General features: G+C 42.6%; 1 protein-coding gene across 1 annotated transcript; it reads left to right on the forward strand.

The window, feature by feature from the left end:
- The first annotated feature begins 4,056 nt into the window (after positions 1 to 4,056).
- On the forward strand, positions 4,057 to 5,561 carry LOC149089933 (uncharacterized). The gene is made up of 2 exons (XM_089235002.1): positions 4,057 to 4,703; positions 4,847 to 5,561. Exons 1-2 carry the CDS (start codon positions 4,057 to 4,059, stop codon positions 5,559 to 5,561), a joined length of 1,362 nt encoding a protein of 453 aa, XP_089091128.1.
- Positions 5,562 to 13,878: the final 8,317 nt, after the last annotated feature.

The following is a 13,878-nucleotide window of genomic DNA, read 5'->3' on the forward strand; positions in this document are numbered from 1 at the left end:
GCGACACAACCCAGTCCTCCTTGTTTAGTGAGTCGTGTTGTGTCTTCAGTGGTATGTATGGCCACTCACTTTCGCCCGGTTTGCAACAGTACCTGGGTTCGAATCCCAGCGGAGACTAGATGACTTTTCTATCCTGGTTCACTTCTGCATAATATCCATAGTAAGTCTATTTCCTTGATACAAGTTTCGTTCACTTCTGCATTATTTGTATTAGGAGCATGACTGTGATTATGATTAATGATCACAAAAACTTTGTTGCACATTTGTATCTATTCCATGTTAAAATCGTCCGCGATAAATTTATGTTCTTTAGACGAAAAACCTACATCTTGGCATTTTCTGAATTTATTCGAGCCGTAAAATTGCCTTTTTTGTAGTTGACAACGGAGAAAGAGTCTTTGTTGTAATTTTCAATATCCATATTTCTTCACAAAAAATACGTTATTTACAACTCAAAAATGCAATGAAGAAGTACTTAAATTATATAGTTCTTCCTCCGTTAATGGCAGACACTTCAAGGAGATCAGCTAAAAAATGGAAAGCCATAGACAAGTAGTGACTTCCAACAGACTATTAACAATCTATTCACCAGTTCGAATATTCTTCTGGGTCTCCCTCTCGAATGATATTAACCCACTTTAGTAAAACCATACATCGTGGATAATCGACTACATGCTCAACAACATGTTCTGGAGCCTCAAAACAATGTCTACAGTTATGTAAAGAGATGGGGGAATTCCACAACCTCACTCTCCCCCCCCCCTCCACCCCCAAACAGTAAATCCTGGATGTTCATTTAGCTTGAGACAGAAAGAGAGAGTCATTAGAAATGATGTATCAGTTCGGTAAACTACCGAAAACGAAATTAGAAACACACCACGAATGATTTAGTATTTCGATTAGTTAAGTTTTGACAAGCTGTTTACGGAGGTGGAAAATTATGACTTTGTTGATTAGGTTGAAAGCCAGTTAATGAGTAAAAATCTCTCCTAATTAAGCGTAACGATCAGAACTCGATTAGAAAAGAACGCGGGATCGGCGGGTGATTCGCTACCCGTATGTGTGTATGTGATCGGCCCGATCGCTTATAAATAACCTCTTTCTCTCCCTCTCGTGAATTTCTTAATATGTAGTGTAATTTCTAAGAGTCTGTCCATTTCCATTGCATAAAATAGTTTCAGGTCGGTGCACAACGTAATATGTTTAATTAATGGAAACTCGGTAAAATTATCGTATATGTATATATTGTGCTTTGATCAGTACAAATTCTTAAGAACCTCTCTGGAAATACATGCGAGACTTATCTAAGACGGCCACTCGGCGTTCCGTGAAAAAGTGGCCGCCTGTGGAGGTGACCGTAGAATAGAAGTTGCATGGCAGGAAAAAAAAACACATTCCTGGGGGGATGGGGGTGTCAAAATAATGGATTTCAATACTACAAAAAATCAAATGCTCAGTTTATTACAATGCCCGAAAAATTCGGGTACATATACAGTAAAACCTCGCTACTACGATACTCGATAGGACACTAATCCCTCTACAACGATTTTTTCTTGGCCCGGTATCATTATGTATATCAAAGTTCCATTGTATTTTACGCAGAATTTCAACTGAATTTCTACATGCTTAAAATTGAAAGAAGTATCCGCAAAAAGCACGAACTTCCACATCCTTTCCCTAATCAATATACATCGTAGGCTACTTGTCTTGTTTACCCAACACCAAGATTACACTGAAAACTTATACAAATACAAATTATCAGCTCTTAATGCATCTGAAAAACAACTTGTTTTAATCTTTTTTAATCTATTATCTATAAAGTGGCGGCGGACAAGTTGATCGCTGACCGGATAAAGAGGTGGCTTCATAATTGGGGGTGGGTTTTGTATGTTGTGTTTATAAATTAGGTCTGGATAAGGCAAATCTATTGATTTTACCCTGGTTTTAATACCTTTTATCGTCTAGGCACCAGGCTTGCGACCCGCATTTGTAACGAAATCGCTTTGGGTTATATCTCAAGAAGTTTCCAACACAAAAGGCGACATTGATATCGTCTGTTAGCGATTACGAAAACAAATCCGATGATACCAATTTCTATATGCCAGTACATATAGTAATTCCCAATAGTATAAAAAAGGGAAATTTTTGTAAATTTTTGTAATAACGTATATGCATGTAATTCAAATGTGAATGTCCAGCACTGTCAACGGAGGCTCTGTTTGATTATTCCCGTCGGAGTGCAGGCTCTGTGTGTTTTCTGTGTGTGTATATTGCATATTCTGTAAAAGGAAAGGGAAACAAAACTGCCCAGCACTGTGGATGGAGGACTTGTTTCTTCGTTTCTCGTCACAGTGGAGGCGCTGTGTATGTATATTTTGTATATATATTGTATATTTATCCATTCTCAAATCTCTCCCACTTCAACATGCCAGCTTCTTCTTCTTCTTTCTTGCCCGCAAGTCTTTTCCACACTTCTTTCGAAATCCCAGGCTGCAGTCTCCGGCCCTTATGTGCCACTGGGTGCACGTGCAATTTTTTCTCTCTAGTCAATCGGTTCAGTTGTCCATTTCAGTAAAATGTCTTGTACGTTACATCCAGTTGATGGCTATCTTCATGGGGAGCACGACGCGCGTGATTCGAAACTTGCGAGCACGGGGCAAGGGGAGCCACCACTATAAATCTTTGCTAACTCTGCCTCTTCTGAGGTAATGGAAGTAAGGTGCTTTGCATCAGTCCGGGATTGTGAGCGGTCGTATCTATCTATCTATATGCCAGTACCTACTCCACGATTGAGCGGGGAATGACCCAGTGAGTGAAACAGTAAATGATAAAGTAATTAGTCAGTGAGTGATACAGAGTGGTGTTGGAGTTGTTGAGTGAGCAAACTATTTAGTGAGCGAGGGGCAGGGCGAAGGACCTAGAGCTAGATTAAGTGACCTAGTGAGTGGGTGACATAATAGTGAGTGTCATGATGAGCGACCCAGTGGTATGCTGAGGGATGCAGTGCTTAAACGCGTGACAGAGTGCGTGACCTGGTGATTGAGTGTGCTGGTGATAGAATAAGCGACTCGGTTAGGGAGCAACAAAGTGAACGACCTAGTTAGTGATTAAGCGAGTGGCAAAAGGAGTGACCTAGTCAGTAATTGAATGACCTCATAATTGAGTGCGTGTGTGACAGAATGAGCGGACCTAGTTAGTGAGTGAGAGTGAGCGGACCTAGTTAGTAAGTGAGTGAGAGTGAGCGGACCTAGTTAGTAAGTGAGTGAGAGTGAGTGGACCTAGTGAGTGAGTGAGTGAGAGTGAGCGGAGTGAGTGAGTGAGTGAGTGAGTGATAGTGAGCGGACCTAGTGAGTGAGTGAGTGAGTGAGAGTGAGTGAGCGGACCTAGTGAGTGAGTGAGTGAGAGTGAGCGGACCTAGTGAGTGAGTGAGAGTGAGCGGACCTAGTGAGTGAGTGAGTGAGTGAGTGAGTGAGTGAGTGAGAGTGAGCGGACCTAGTGAGTGAGTGAGGGTGAGCGGACCTAGTGAGTGAGTGAGTGCGAGTGAGCGGACCTAGTGAGTGAGTGAGTGCGAGTGAGCGGACCTAGTGAGTGAGTGAGTGCGAGTGAGCGGACCTAGTTAGTGAGTGAGTGAGAGTGAGCGGACTTAGGTATTGAGTGAGCGAGTGACAAAGTGAGTGTCCAGGTGATTCAGTGTATAACCGAACGAGAAACCTAGTGAGTTGATGATAGAATGAGTGAATGATAAAGTGAGCGACTTAGTGAGCAAGTGAGGAAACTAAGGAGTAGATGAATGACCCAGAAATCGACTGAGTGACCGGCATATTGAGTGAGTGGTCAGTGACATTGTGAGTGAGTGGCCTGGTAAGTAAGTGAGCGGCCCCACTCGTTAGTAATGTAGCGACCTCTACTTGAACTTTCACCGATTGCGGAAAAATTATGACGTCGCACTTCGCAATTTTCTGGTCCCTAAACTGGGTGCCCAAACTGGCGACGCCGGACGTGATTTCGAACAGCAAGCTTCTCAAGGTAAGCGAGTAATCGTTTCCTCCGTTCCAAATGGACAATCCGCCGAATGTCGATCGCGTCGCTATAAAGCCGCCTCCATTTTGGAGAAACAATCCAAACTTGTGGTTTATCCAACTAGAAGCACAATTCTCGATCGCAGCGATAACTGCCGATGCTACGAAGTTCAACCATACTATCGCTGGTATCGATGCCGATATTTTATCGACAGTCCAAGATTTAGTTCTAGAACCTCCCCAGCAGAATAAATACGACGCGCTGAAGACACGATTGATTCAGGTTTACGCGGAGAGCGAATCATCGAAAATCCGTACGCTACTGCAAGGTTTAGAACTAGGAGATCAAAATCCATCGCATCTGCTTGCCCGAATGCGTGAGCTTGCCGGACATAACTTTAGTGATGACTTGCTGAAATCGTTGTGGTTAGCGCGACTCCCCGCTAACATCCAAGCTATACTAGCTGCTTCGAGCGAAGGGCTTCCACAACTCGCTTCGATGGCAGATAAAATCGCTGAGTTGGCCATTCCAAATATCTGTTCAGCATCCGGTCGACCTGAGAACGCAATCAGCCAATCACTGGAGCAACAAGTCGCAGCTCTGACCAAAGAGTTGAGTGAGCTGAAGGCCGCTATTCACACTTCACAGCGACAGCCTAGACCTCGATTCCGTCATCGAGAACGGTATTCTCGCTCGCGATCCCACAGCCGAGCCCAATACAAACAAGCTAAAAATGGCTTCTACTTCTATCACACCAGTTTCGGAGCTCAGGCTAAGAAATGTCAACAGCCCTGCTCCTTCAAAACCTAACCGGGAAACTAATAAGGCAGTCGTCCACCGGCCAAGGCCACGGCTGCCAATTCGTCGACAGAGTCATACTGGCCGATCCTTCCACCAACTGGACTTTTTTGATCGACACGGGCGCTGATGTGTCAGTCGTCCCGCGAACTGTCGTCAATACCCACAAGAAACCCGAGAAGTTGATTCTTACAGCCGCCAATGGTTCCTCTATCTCAACTTACGGTACCAAACTTCTAACATTGAATTTGAACCTCCGAAGGACATTTGCTTGGCCATTCATCATAGCCGACGTAACCCGACCAATTATTGGTGTAGATTTTCTATCGCATTTCAACCTGTTAGTCGATAGCAAACATCATCGCCTCATCGATGGAACGACCTTGCTATCTGCCACTTGTTCCATTGCAAGAAATATCGCAGCTCCATCTTTTTGCTTGAACGGTATCGATCTATTATCATCGCCATATCGGGATATAGTCAAAGAGTTTCCTGATATTCTCCGTCCACACATTCAAAATAAGAAAATTAAAGAGCACAATATCAAGCACTTCATTGAGACTACAGGTCCACCAGTTTTTGCCCGACCTCGACGGCTTTCCACGGAAAAGTTGAAAGTTGCGCGAAAAGAGTTCGAGTTCATGATGCAACAAGGACTTTGTCAGCCTTCGAAGAGCAGTTGGTCTAGTCCACTCCATCTAGTGCCAAAGAAATCTGGCGACTGGAGACCGTGTGGAGACTAAACAAAATCACAGTTCCTGATCGTTACCCGATTCCTTTCCTCACAGATTGCTCGCACATTCTCCACGGAACGACAATATATTCCTCAATCGACCTGATTAGAGCGTATCAACAAATTCCAGTGCACGAGCCGGATATTCCAAAAACAGCAATTACTACACCGTTTGGACTCTTCGAATTTCCGTATATGACCTTTGGATTACGCAATGCAGCGCAGACCTTCCAGAGATTCATGAATACGATCCTACAAGGATTGGAATTCGTATTCTGTTATTTAGACGATATCCTGGTAGCTTCTCCAGACGAGCAAACTCATCTCCAACACTTACGTGAAGTATTCAGTCGACTTGACGAATACGGACTGTGCATAAATGTGCCAAAATGCATATTTGGCGTCCCGACCATCAAATTCTTGGGATATGAAATTAGCAAGAATGGACTCAAACCGTTATCCGCCAAAGTAGATGTCATCAAGAACTTTATGCAACCCACTTCCGCCACTTCCTTGCGCCGATTTCTGGGCATGTTGAATTTTTACCACCGGTTCATACCTAAGTGTGCGGACCTGCAGCGACCACTCACCGCTATGTTAGCAGGTCATGCGAAAAACAGCCGGAAACCACTCAATTGGACTCAACAAGCTTCACAAGCCTTCGCCGATGTCAAGGAAGCGCTATGCAACGCCACTTTGCTCGTTCATCCAAAGCCAAACGCGCACATTTCTCTCGTAGCAGATGCATCGGACAATGCCATCGGTGCAGTGTTACAGCAAGAGCATGACGGTGTGATCCAACCCCTCAGTTTTTTCTCTCGCACACTCTCCCAGTCTCAAGTAAAATACAGTGCGTATGACAGAGAACTTCTAGCTATTTATAGCGCAGTTAAACATTTCAAATGCCAGCTAGAAGGACGTCATTTTACCATTTATAGTGACCATCGTCCATTGATGTATGCCTTCAAACAAGACCCGAACAAAGCTTCGCCTCGACAACTACGGCAATTAAATTATATCGCAGAATTTACTACTGATATCAGGTATATTTCCGAACCAAACAATGTAGTTGCTGACACTTTGTCACGCATCGCAACTATTGCTTCTCCATCACCAATCGACTACGATGCGATTGCCGACTCTCAATGTGACGATGAATTACGTGAACTCCAACAAAGCTCATCATTGAAAATCGTCAAACTGCGTTTGCCGGACAGTAATATAACGAAGCACTTGTTTTGTGACATTTCTACGGGACACATTCGTCCTTATATTCCAGAATCACACAGAAGACAAGCTTTCGAATCACTCCATACGCTTTCTCATTCAGGTATCAAAGCTACTACCAAGTTGGTTTCTCAACGCTTCATCTGGCGCAACATCAAAAAAGATTGTCAGGCGTGGACTAGAGCATGCATTGCATGCCAACGTTCTAAAGTTCACCGACACACTCGTTCCGCTCTGGCCGATTTCAAAGTACCAAACAATAGATTTCAACACATCAATCTCGACATAGTTGGCCCATTGCCATTATGCCAAGGCTCACGGTACCTCCTAACGATAATAGACAGATATTCCAGATGGATCGAAGCCGCACCTATGCCGGACCAAACTGCCGAAACAGTCGCCAAAGCCCTAATTGCGACCTGGTTTGCCAGATTTGGCATACCACAGAAGATTACCACAGACCAAGGAAGACAGTTTGAGAGTCATCTTTTCCAAACCTTAAGCAGATACCTCGGATTCCAACATCACAAGACGAACGCATATCATCCTCAGGCGAATGGACTCATCGAGAGACAACACCGATCTCTGAAAGCTGCCCTAAGATGCCGAATCCAATCCCATGCAGCTTGGGTTGACGCTCTTCCATTAGCACTACTAGGCCTAAGATCTGCAGTGAAAGAAGATTTAGGATGCTCCTCCGCCGAAATCCTCTACGGATCACCATTGCAACTGCCTGGCGAGTACTTCTCCGCAATACCAGACGTCAAACAATCCGATTTCGTCCATCAACTTCAAAAACTAATGCGTTCAATGAAACCCATACCTACAACAACTCACGGATCTACGCCAACATATGTTCCTACATGTCTACAATCCGCATCTCATGTCTTCCTGCGTAACGATGCACCACACTCTGCCTTGCAACCAACGTATCAAGGCCCATTTCTGGTCAAAGATCGACGAGATAAATTCTTCGACATCGACTTCAACGGGACATCCAGGAGAATCTCCATCGATCGGTTGATCCCAGCTTTCTTAAGTGACCAGCATACCCAAGTGCCTTCGACGTCACCCGTCCATCCAAGTACAGTACCAGCAACTGTGACTCGTTCCGGTCGTCATGTCCACTTCCCCGACAGATACTCGACCACGACATTTCGTTGACACTAGGGGGGGAGTGTGTAGCGACCTCTACTTGAACTTTCACCGATTGCGGAAAAATTATGACGTCGCACTTCGCAATTTTCTGGTGCGAATATTTGTTGCCTAGCAACACGAGTTGCGATAAAAAATCGAATGTTTTTCTTCGCAGTCGGCAAGCAACCATTGTCATGTGATGTCTTTCATTTTTATGTGTCCGTACCAAATTAAACATGTATTATATAAAACCTTCTGATTGTTATTATATTTAATAATGGAGCTCAACAACCGGTCCTACAGATAGGTGCCTACACACCTACTGCATCGGTCTCTAAACCGGGTGCCTAAAGTAATATAACAAGCGACCTAGTGAAAGAGTGAGCGATAGCAAGCTAGCTTTATAGATACAGGTCGGTTTCGCTCATTCATTCACTCACTCGACCATTCATTTACTCATGTCGAACTCATGACGGTGAATTTTCCATTCAGTGAATTATCCTGGCGGTAAATTTACCTGGCGGCATTTTTAGAGGCCTCTGTGTTTAGCATTTTCTTCTCATTTCCAATCACTTGATTTCGCGCAGCACCCTCTATCAAAACAAATTTGGACAAAACATTTTTTCTATATCAAAAAAATCCAATTTTCGTAAGAATAACTTTTTTTAAAGAAAACTGGTACAAAATATGCTTATTCCTTCAATTCCTACGAACTTTTAAACTATTTACAAACTTGTGAGACACCCTGTATAAAGTAATTCATAAATTGGCTCAACGCTTTTATCATTACCCAACTACGTAGAAAAAGAACCAAAGATAATTCATTCCTGTTTATAAGGGATGGAATTGTTCCTCTCGCAGAAATTTTTAGAACTATTATTAATTAGCATTCTTCTGAACCAACCAGAGTCCGTTATTAATGTCACTTTTCTCAGGAAGAAATATGGCGAGGTTGTTAAATTCAAAACTGGTTGCTCATTCTCGTGGTCGGTTGTGTTCATGATTGAGTTCGTCGTTCCGGAAAACGGAGGGTGTGTGGAAAAATTTGGACGGACGGGACTGTGTACGAGAAATAGAGGAGAGAAATTAGTCACAAATTTACATAACCTGCCGGAGCCCGCTCTCGATATGGCCACTTTTCTAAATGATGCAGGGCATGATTGGTGGCGAGCAGGGACGAAAGGCTTATGAAGAATTCAAAGGCGAGAAGACGGCCGTTTACATACTACGCGTATGAACACTGCATCTCTATACTTTAAGCCTTTAATATTCTCGACCAGATATATAGAGCTTGTCCCTGCGACTTCATAATTGCATGTCACTCTCTCGTTCCCTTTCAGCCATTCGACTCACTTTTACGTCGCGTGTGACGGCAAATTTAAATTATGCAAATTATTTTAGTCTAGAACTGTCCGCGTTTGTTAACTTTGAGAATGTGTTCGTATAGCTCGGCTCCTAGGAATTAATGGGAATTGAAAGCGGTCGGATGGTTGGTGTGCCCTTTTACCCGAAGTGACGTCAAATGAATTGTTTCTGTGTGTGCGCGGCGTTTCTAAAGTTCAAATTGGTGGATACATACATAACGTCAATTTCATAGAAGTCATTTTACTGTATAAAAGGGGAAATGCAAAGCATATTATTGTGTCGCCATCTTATCCGTGATTATAACAAAAGAGACAGATGTCTTTCAAGAAGTATAATGTGCAGAGTTGTGAAGTCAATACCTTAGCGCGTAATTATCGGTGTGTGACAGAGATGCATACCCTTTTCAGTATGTGAGCCAGTTGGTGAAATAGCTACAGCTGGCGGTCCAGAAGTTACTACTACTACTACCTAGCCACACAGACACATATTCTAACGAATTGTTGCATGCCGAAACATGTGTTCCGATTGTATATGTGTCCCTAACGTAGTTGTTATCGGACTTATTCACGTTTCGTGTTTTAGTGGTGCTGCCATCTATCTCTTCCATAGTCTGAAGTGTACACGGCAGATGCCAGAAGAATTTTCATATTATATAAGTATCTTATCGAAGGACTGCCTGCTTACCGCGTAGAGACTTTTCAAATGGGAGACAGGCTCGCGTTGGTGGGGCAGAAACTGGTGTACCTATAGCGCTGTTTGTATTGGTACAAGCATCTGGCCTACAGGCCGGAAGTTGTGCATCCCTGGTCCATAGAAATTGCCTAACTTGATGCCAAAGCTTATTGCACTATTAAAAATCTCAAACACACGCATTTTGTAATATTTCCAGACTGATCTTGAGGCACTCCAGCATAGCTTGAATAGCCGTAAAGTACGAGTAGAAGATCACAATCCTTTATCATGAGGCATCTTTGCCTAATTTAAATACATTTCAGTAGAATTCCCGCTTTAAGTTATATAGCTTGAGTAGCCAGTCTATAGATTCGCTTGTGGACACGAGGCTCAGGTAGCGAGTCTGGAGACGTATCTTGGGTAGCCAGATAGACAAGAAGCTTGAGTAGCTTGCCTGGAAACGCTCGTGGAGACGTAGCTTGAGTAACCTCTAGTTTGATTATGATGGTAGTTACTTCAATTGCTTTATATTCTGCAGAACCCTCCCCTAATGATGTCGAAGCAATTCATTTCTGGGCACGTGTTTCTCACATTCGTTTCTGTGGACGTAGCTTAGGTTGTCTCTGATACAATTATTAGTCAGATACTCACTATGTATATCCACAAATGAGACGGGGTTGCTACGTGAGGAGACGAGCTTCGCCATCATTGACTCTCGCGGAGAAATCAAGAGCCAAAATAAGTGGCGATGGGAATTTAGCCGCATACCTAAATATATGGGCGCTTTGCAGTTGATCAGTGATGCTAAGCGGGTAACTCAGCTGACTTTTTTACTCAACATTAAAAGTATTGAAATAGAAATGGTAATTTTCGACAGATGAGATGTTATGCAGCGTCCCTCATTGATTCGATCAATGACGTGAAGGTGGAGAATTCACGGAAACATTCACCATAAACAGTGAGTATTCTGCTACTCCGTCTCAGTGTGGTGAGACCAGTAATGAGCTGAAATTCATGCACAACTGACACTGCAAGAATATCTTTGCATTTTTCCCCTTTTAGCGACAATTCTTATTGATTGATGGTGATTTCATCCACATATTTTTACTGATTTATTTTGGTTTATTAATTGGCGATTCTTAATTATCCATCATAAATTCATACATAGACGATTTTTATCGATTCATCATTCTTTATATGCAAACGATTCTTAATGATTTATTATGACTTATATATACACGATTCTTATTTCTTTAATGTGAGCAAATTTGTGAGCTCGCTGCTGCATTCTGAAATGCACCTCTTCAGAATTTAATAACGGTTTGTTGGACTTCCGTATTCATCCACCCAAATCTTCGAAATCTCGTCTTGGAGATGTGAAGCGGGGTGTTACCTGTGTGTGTCCATCAATGCCAATCAATTATATTATTATTTTTATGAATAATTGAATAAACATAACATGATAGGCCTAAACTTCGCATATCTTATAACCTGTTTCTTGGTACTCTCGGATGCAGCGGCACGCCGTTTAAAAAATCACTGACGAATCAATATCGCGTACTGTACGCCCATTTATTCCATGTTCTAATACAAAGCATAAACAAACTAATGGTTCGGAAAAAAAAAGAGCGTTAAAAAGACTGGAATAAAACGTCTCCAACCTAATCCGTCATCTTGAATTGCGTCGGAGCATATCCGGGACTTCATATACGTCTCCAGAGGAAACTTCCGGGCCGATTGCTTCAGGAAAGGCAGGACCTATATATATGTGTGAGTATTTGCTTTCCCCCACGTTTTATATATATATATATAGACCAGGGGAATTTGACCCCTAAGTCTTTTGAGGAACTGAATTTTGTCAAGTAGATATCACGTCCTTGGTATATATATATATATATATGTCCGGGTGTACGAGAGTATGAAACAGGCGTAGGAAGGGACATGTCCGACATACATACGTGTGTGTTAGGATGGAGCATTAGGAGGCCAAGTGTCGCAGTGACGAAGCTACGAAGCAAATTGCCCATCGGACCGAGGAAAGGCATGGAGCGAATGTTGACTATGTGGAAAGGAAGGGCCTTGCTTGATGTATGTCCTTGTCAACGCCCGTTTCTCTGTGTTGTCAAGAGCCTCTTTCTCTGCCCCGCTATGGACTGATACCTCCTCCTACTCCTTTTCTAACGGTTTTGAACTCTGATGCTACCACCGGGAGGTTATTTTCCAGATCTTTTATGTGAAGTAAATTGTCCGAGAAAATCTCTTCCGTGTTAATTAAGTTTAGAAGGAGGCTCCGGAAGGATTTTCTCCGGGAATGTTTTGTGTTGTGTCCGAGCGAGTTCATCGCCTGAGCGAATGCTGGAGTTGGTGACAACTGGTTTTCAAGAGTTCCCTTTGTTATAACAGGTTTGAATGGCAGCTCGTAGAACTAGAACGTAGAGATCCTTCTACTTGGCTAGCATTCGCCGGTTATAAATTATTCCGGATCACATCCCTGAATAGAACGTGGGTGGCATTAACGCCCATACTTTGGACCAAAGATTAAAAGGCTCAGAATTACTCATTTTTTATTATTTTATGCGGTAGTCAAATATATTGCCTTGATGTTTGTAGTTGCAGGTCATTAGCCATGAGTGAATGCAAATTGTGGTAGAGATAGCTCTACGATTCATCATATAGAGAAACGAAGTTGAACACTTGGGGGCAATGGAATGTTCCAGCGGGGTGGTAGAAGCTATGGGTATAACATAGGATGCCATGGGTTAGATTGCGTTGGAGGGGGGGGGGGCGATGGGACAAAAAAACATTGGGAAACTATGGGGTGTACCACATTGCACCTATTATCAGGAAATGTATCAAACTCGTGCGATATTTTCAATTGCCGCTGGACGTTCGTGTGGGCATCGTCCTCGACAATCACAGTGAGAGTCAAGGATCTAACCTCATTGACTGGACAGTGTTGGTAAGCTGAAGTTTGTTTTCGGCGGTTTTTCAACTTTGAAGCGAAAATGCTAGCCACACACAGTATCCTATTTAAAGAAGTCTCTTCACACGCAGCAGACAGACCTTTAACATGACACTTTAATAACATGGACATTCCAGCATTTATCATCTTTACTTTAACACATGGAAAGCAGATGGCAGCACCAGTACAACACAAGTTAAGAACAATTTTGACAACATAAATACGAGAAGAGCCACGCATATCCCTTTCAGACTCATTTTTGGAATTAATTAATTTGTTTGGAATTTTCAAATTTTTTTGCATTTTTCATAATCAAAAAATGCATTAGAAACATAAATGTCGGGAAACCTTTATTTTTTCAAATTTTAATTTAATTCCTTTAATTTTTTTGTGAAGAATAATTCCTTTCTTTCAAATTTTCTGAGAAAAGATGATGCAGGCTATATTCGTCTTCACGTGCAATTTTTTGCAAAATTGTATTGCTCAATTTTATGTTTTAAATCACATTTTTCGCGAAGACACTTTCTCGAGGAAGTCATTTTAAGAACATGCACCTCTCGTACAGATTCCTCAGCAGAATTTCCAACGAATCGATACATGCAGGACTAGAACCTGTTGCTTGCCTGCGTGTGTGCGTGCGTGCTATGCATGTTTCGTGTTTTTGCTGTGCTGCCACTCGTCTTCGTTATTTTGGATTGATGATGATAATCTCTTGAATTTTATGGTTGTAAGCATCATGTTGAGGTCTGCCTACTTCTTACGGCGAGATTTTTTGAATTGTGCCTCGCATTTGTGCCTCGGCTATGACTACTAGTACTACTACTACTACGACTACTTAACCGTACACGCACCTCTTGCGAATTCCTATACGGAATTTCTTACGAATTGGTATGTTTCGGAATATGCGTGTCCGTGTTGTGAACCCACCGTGAAGTTTGTTTTTGTGTAATGCTTTTTATGTGTA

This window comes from Pholcus phalangioides, unplaced genomic scaffold, assembly GCF_987345545.1.
Source record: "Pholcus phalangioides strain wild (caught in Gottingen) unplaced genomic scaffold, Ppha-v1.0 ptg000001l_1, whole genome shotgun sequence".
Lineage (NCBI taxonomy): Eukaryota > Metazoa > Arthropoda > Arachnida > Araneae > Pholcidae > Pholcus > Pholcus phalangioides.

Excerpts from the sequence above, each read along its gene's own strand:
- LOC149089933 (XM_089235002.1), top strand. The coding sequence starts at position 4,057 with ATGGACAATCCGCCGAATGTCGATCGCGTCGCTATAAAGCCGCCTCCA. Across the intron at positions 4,704-4,846 it reads CGATTCCGTCATCGAGAACG|GCAGTCGTCCACCGGCCAAG; the intron begins GTATTCTCGCTC and ends GAAACTAATAAG.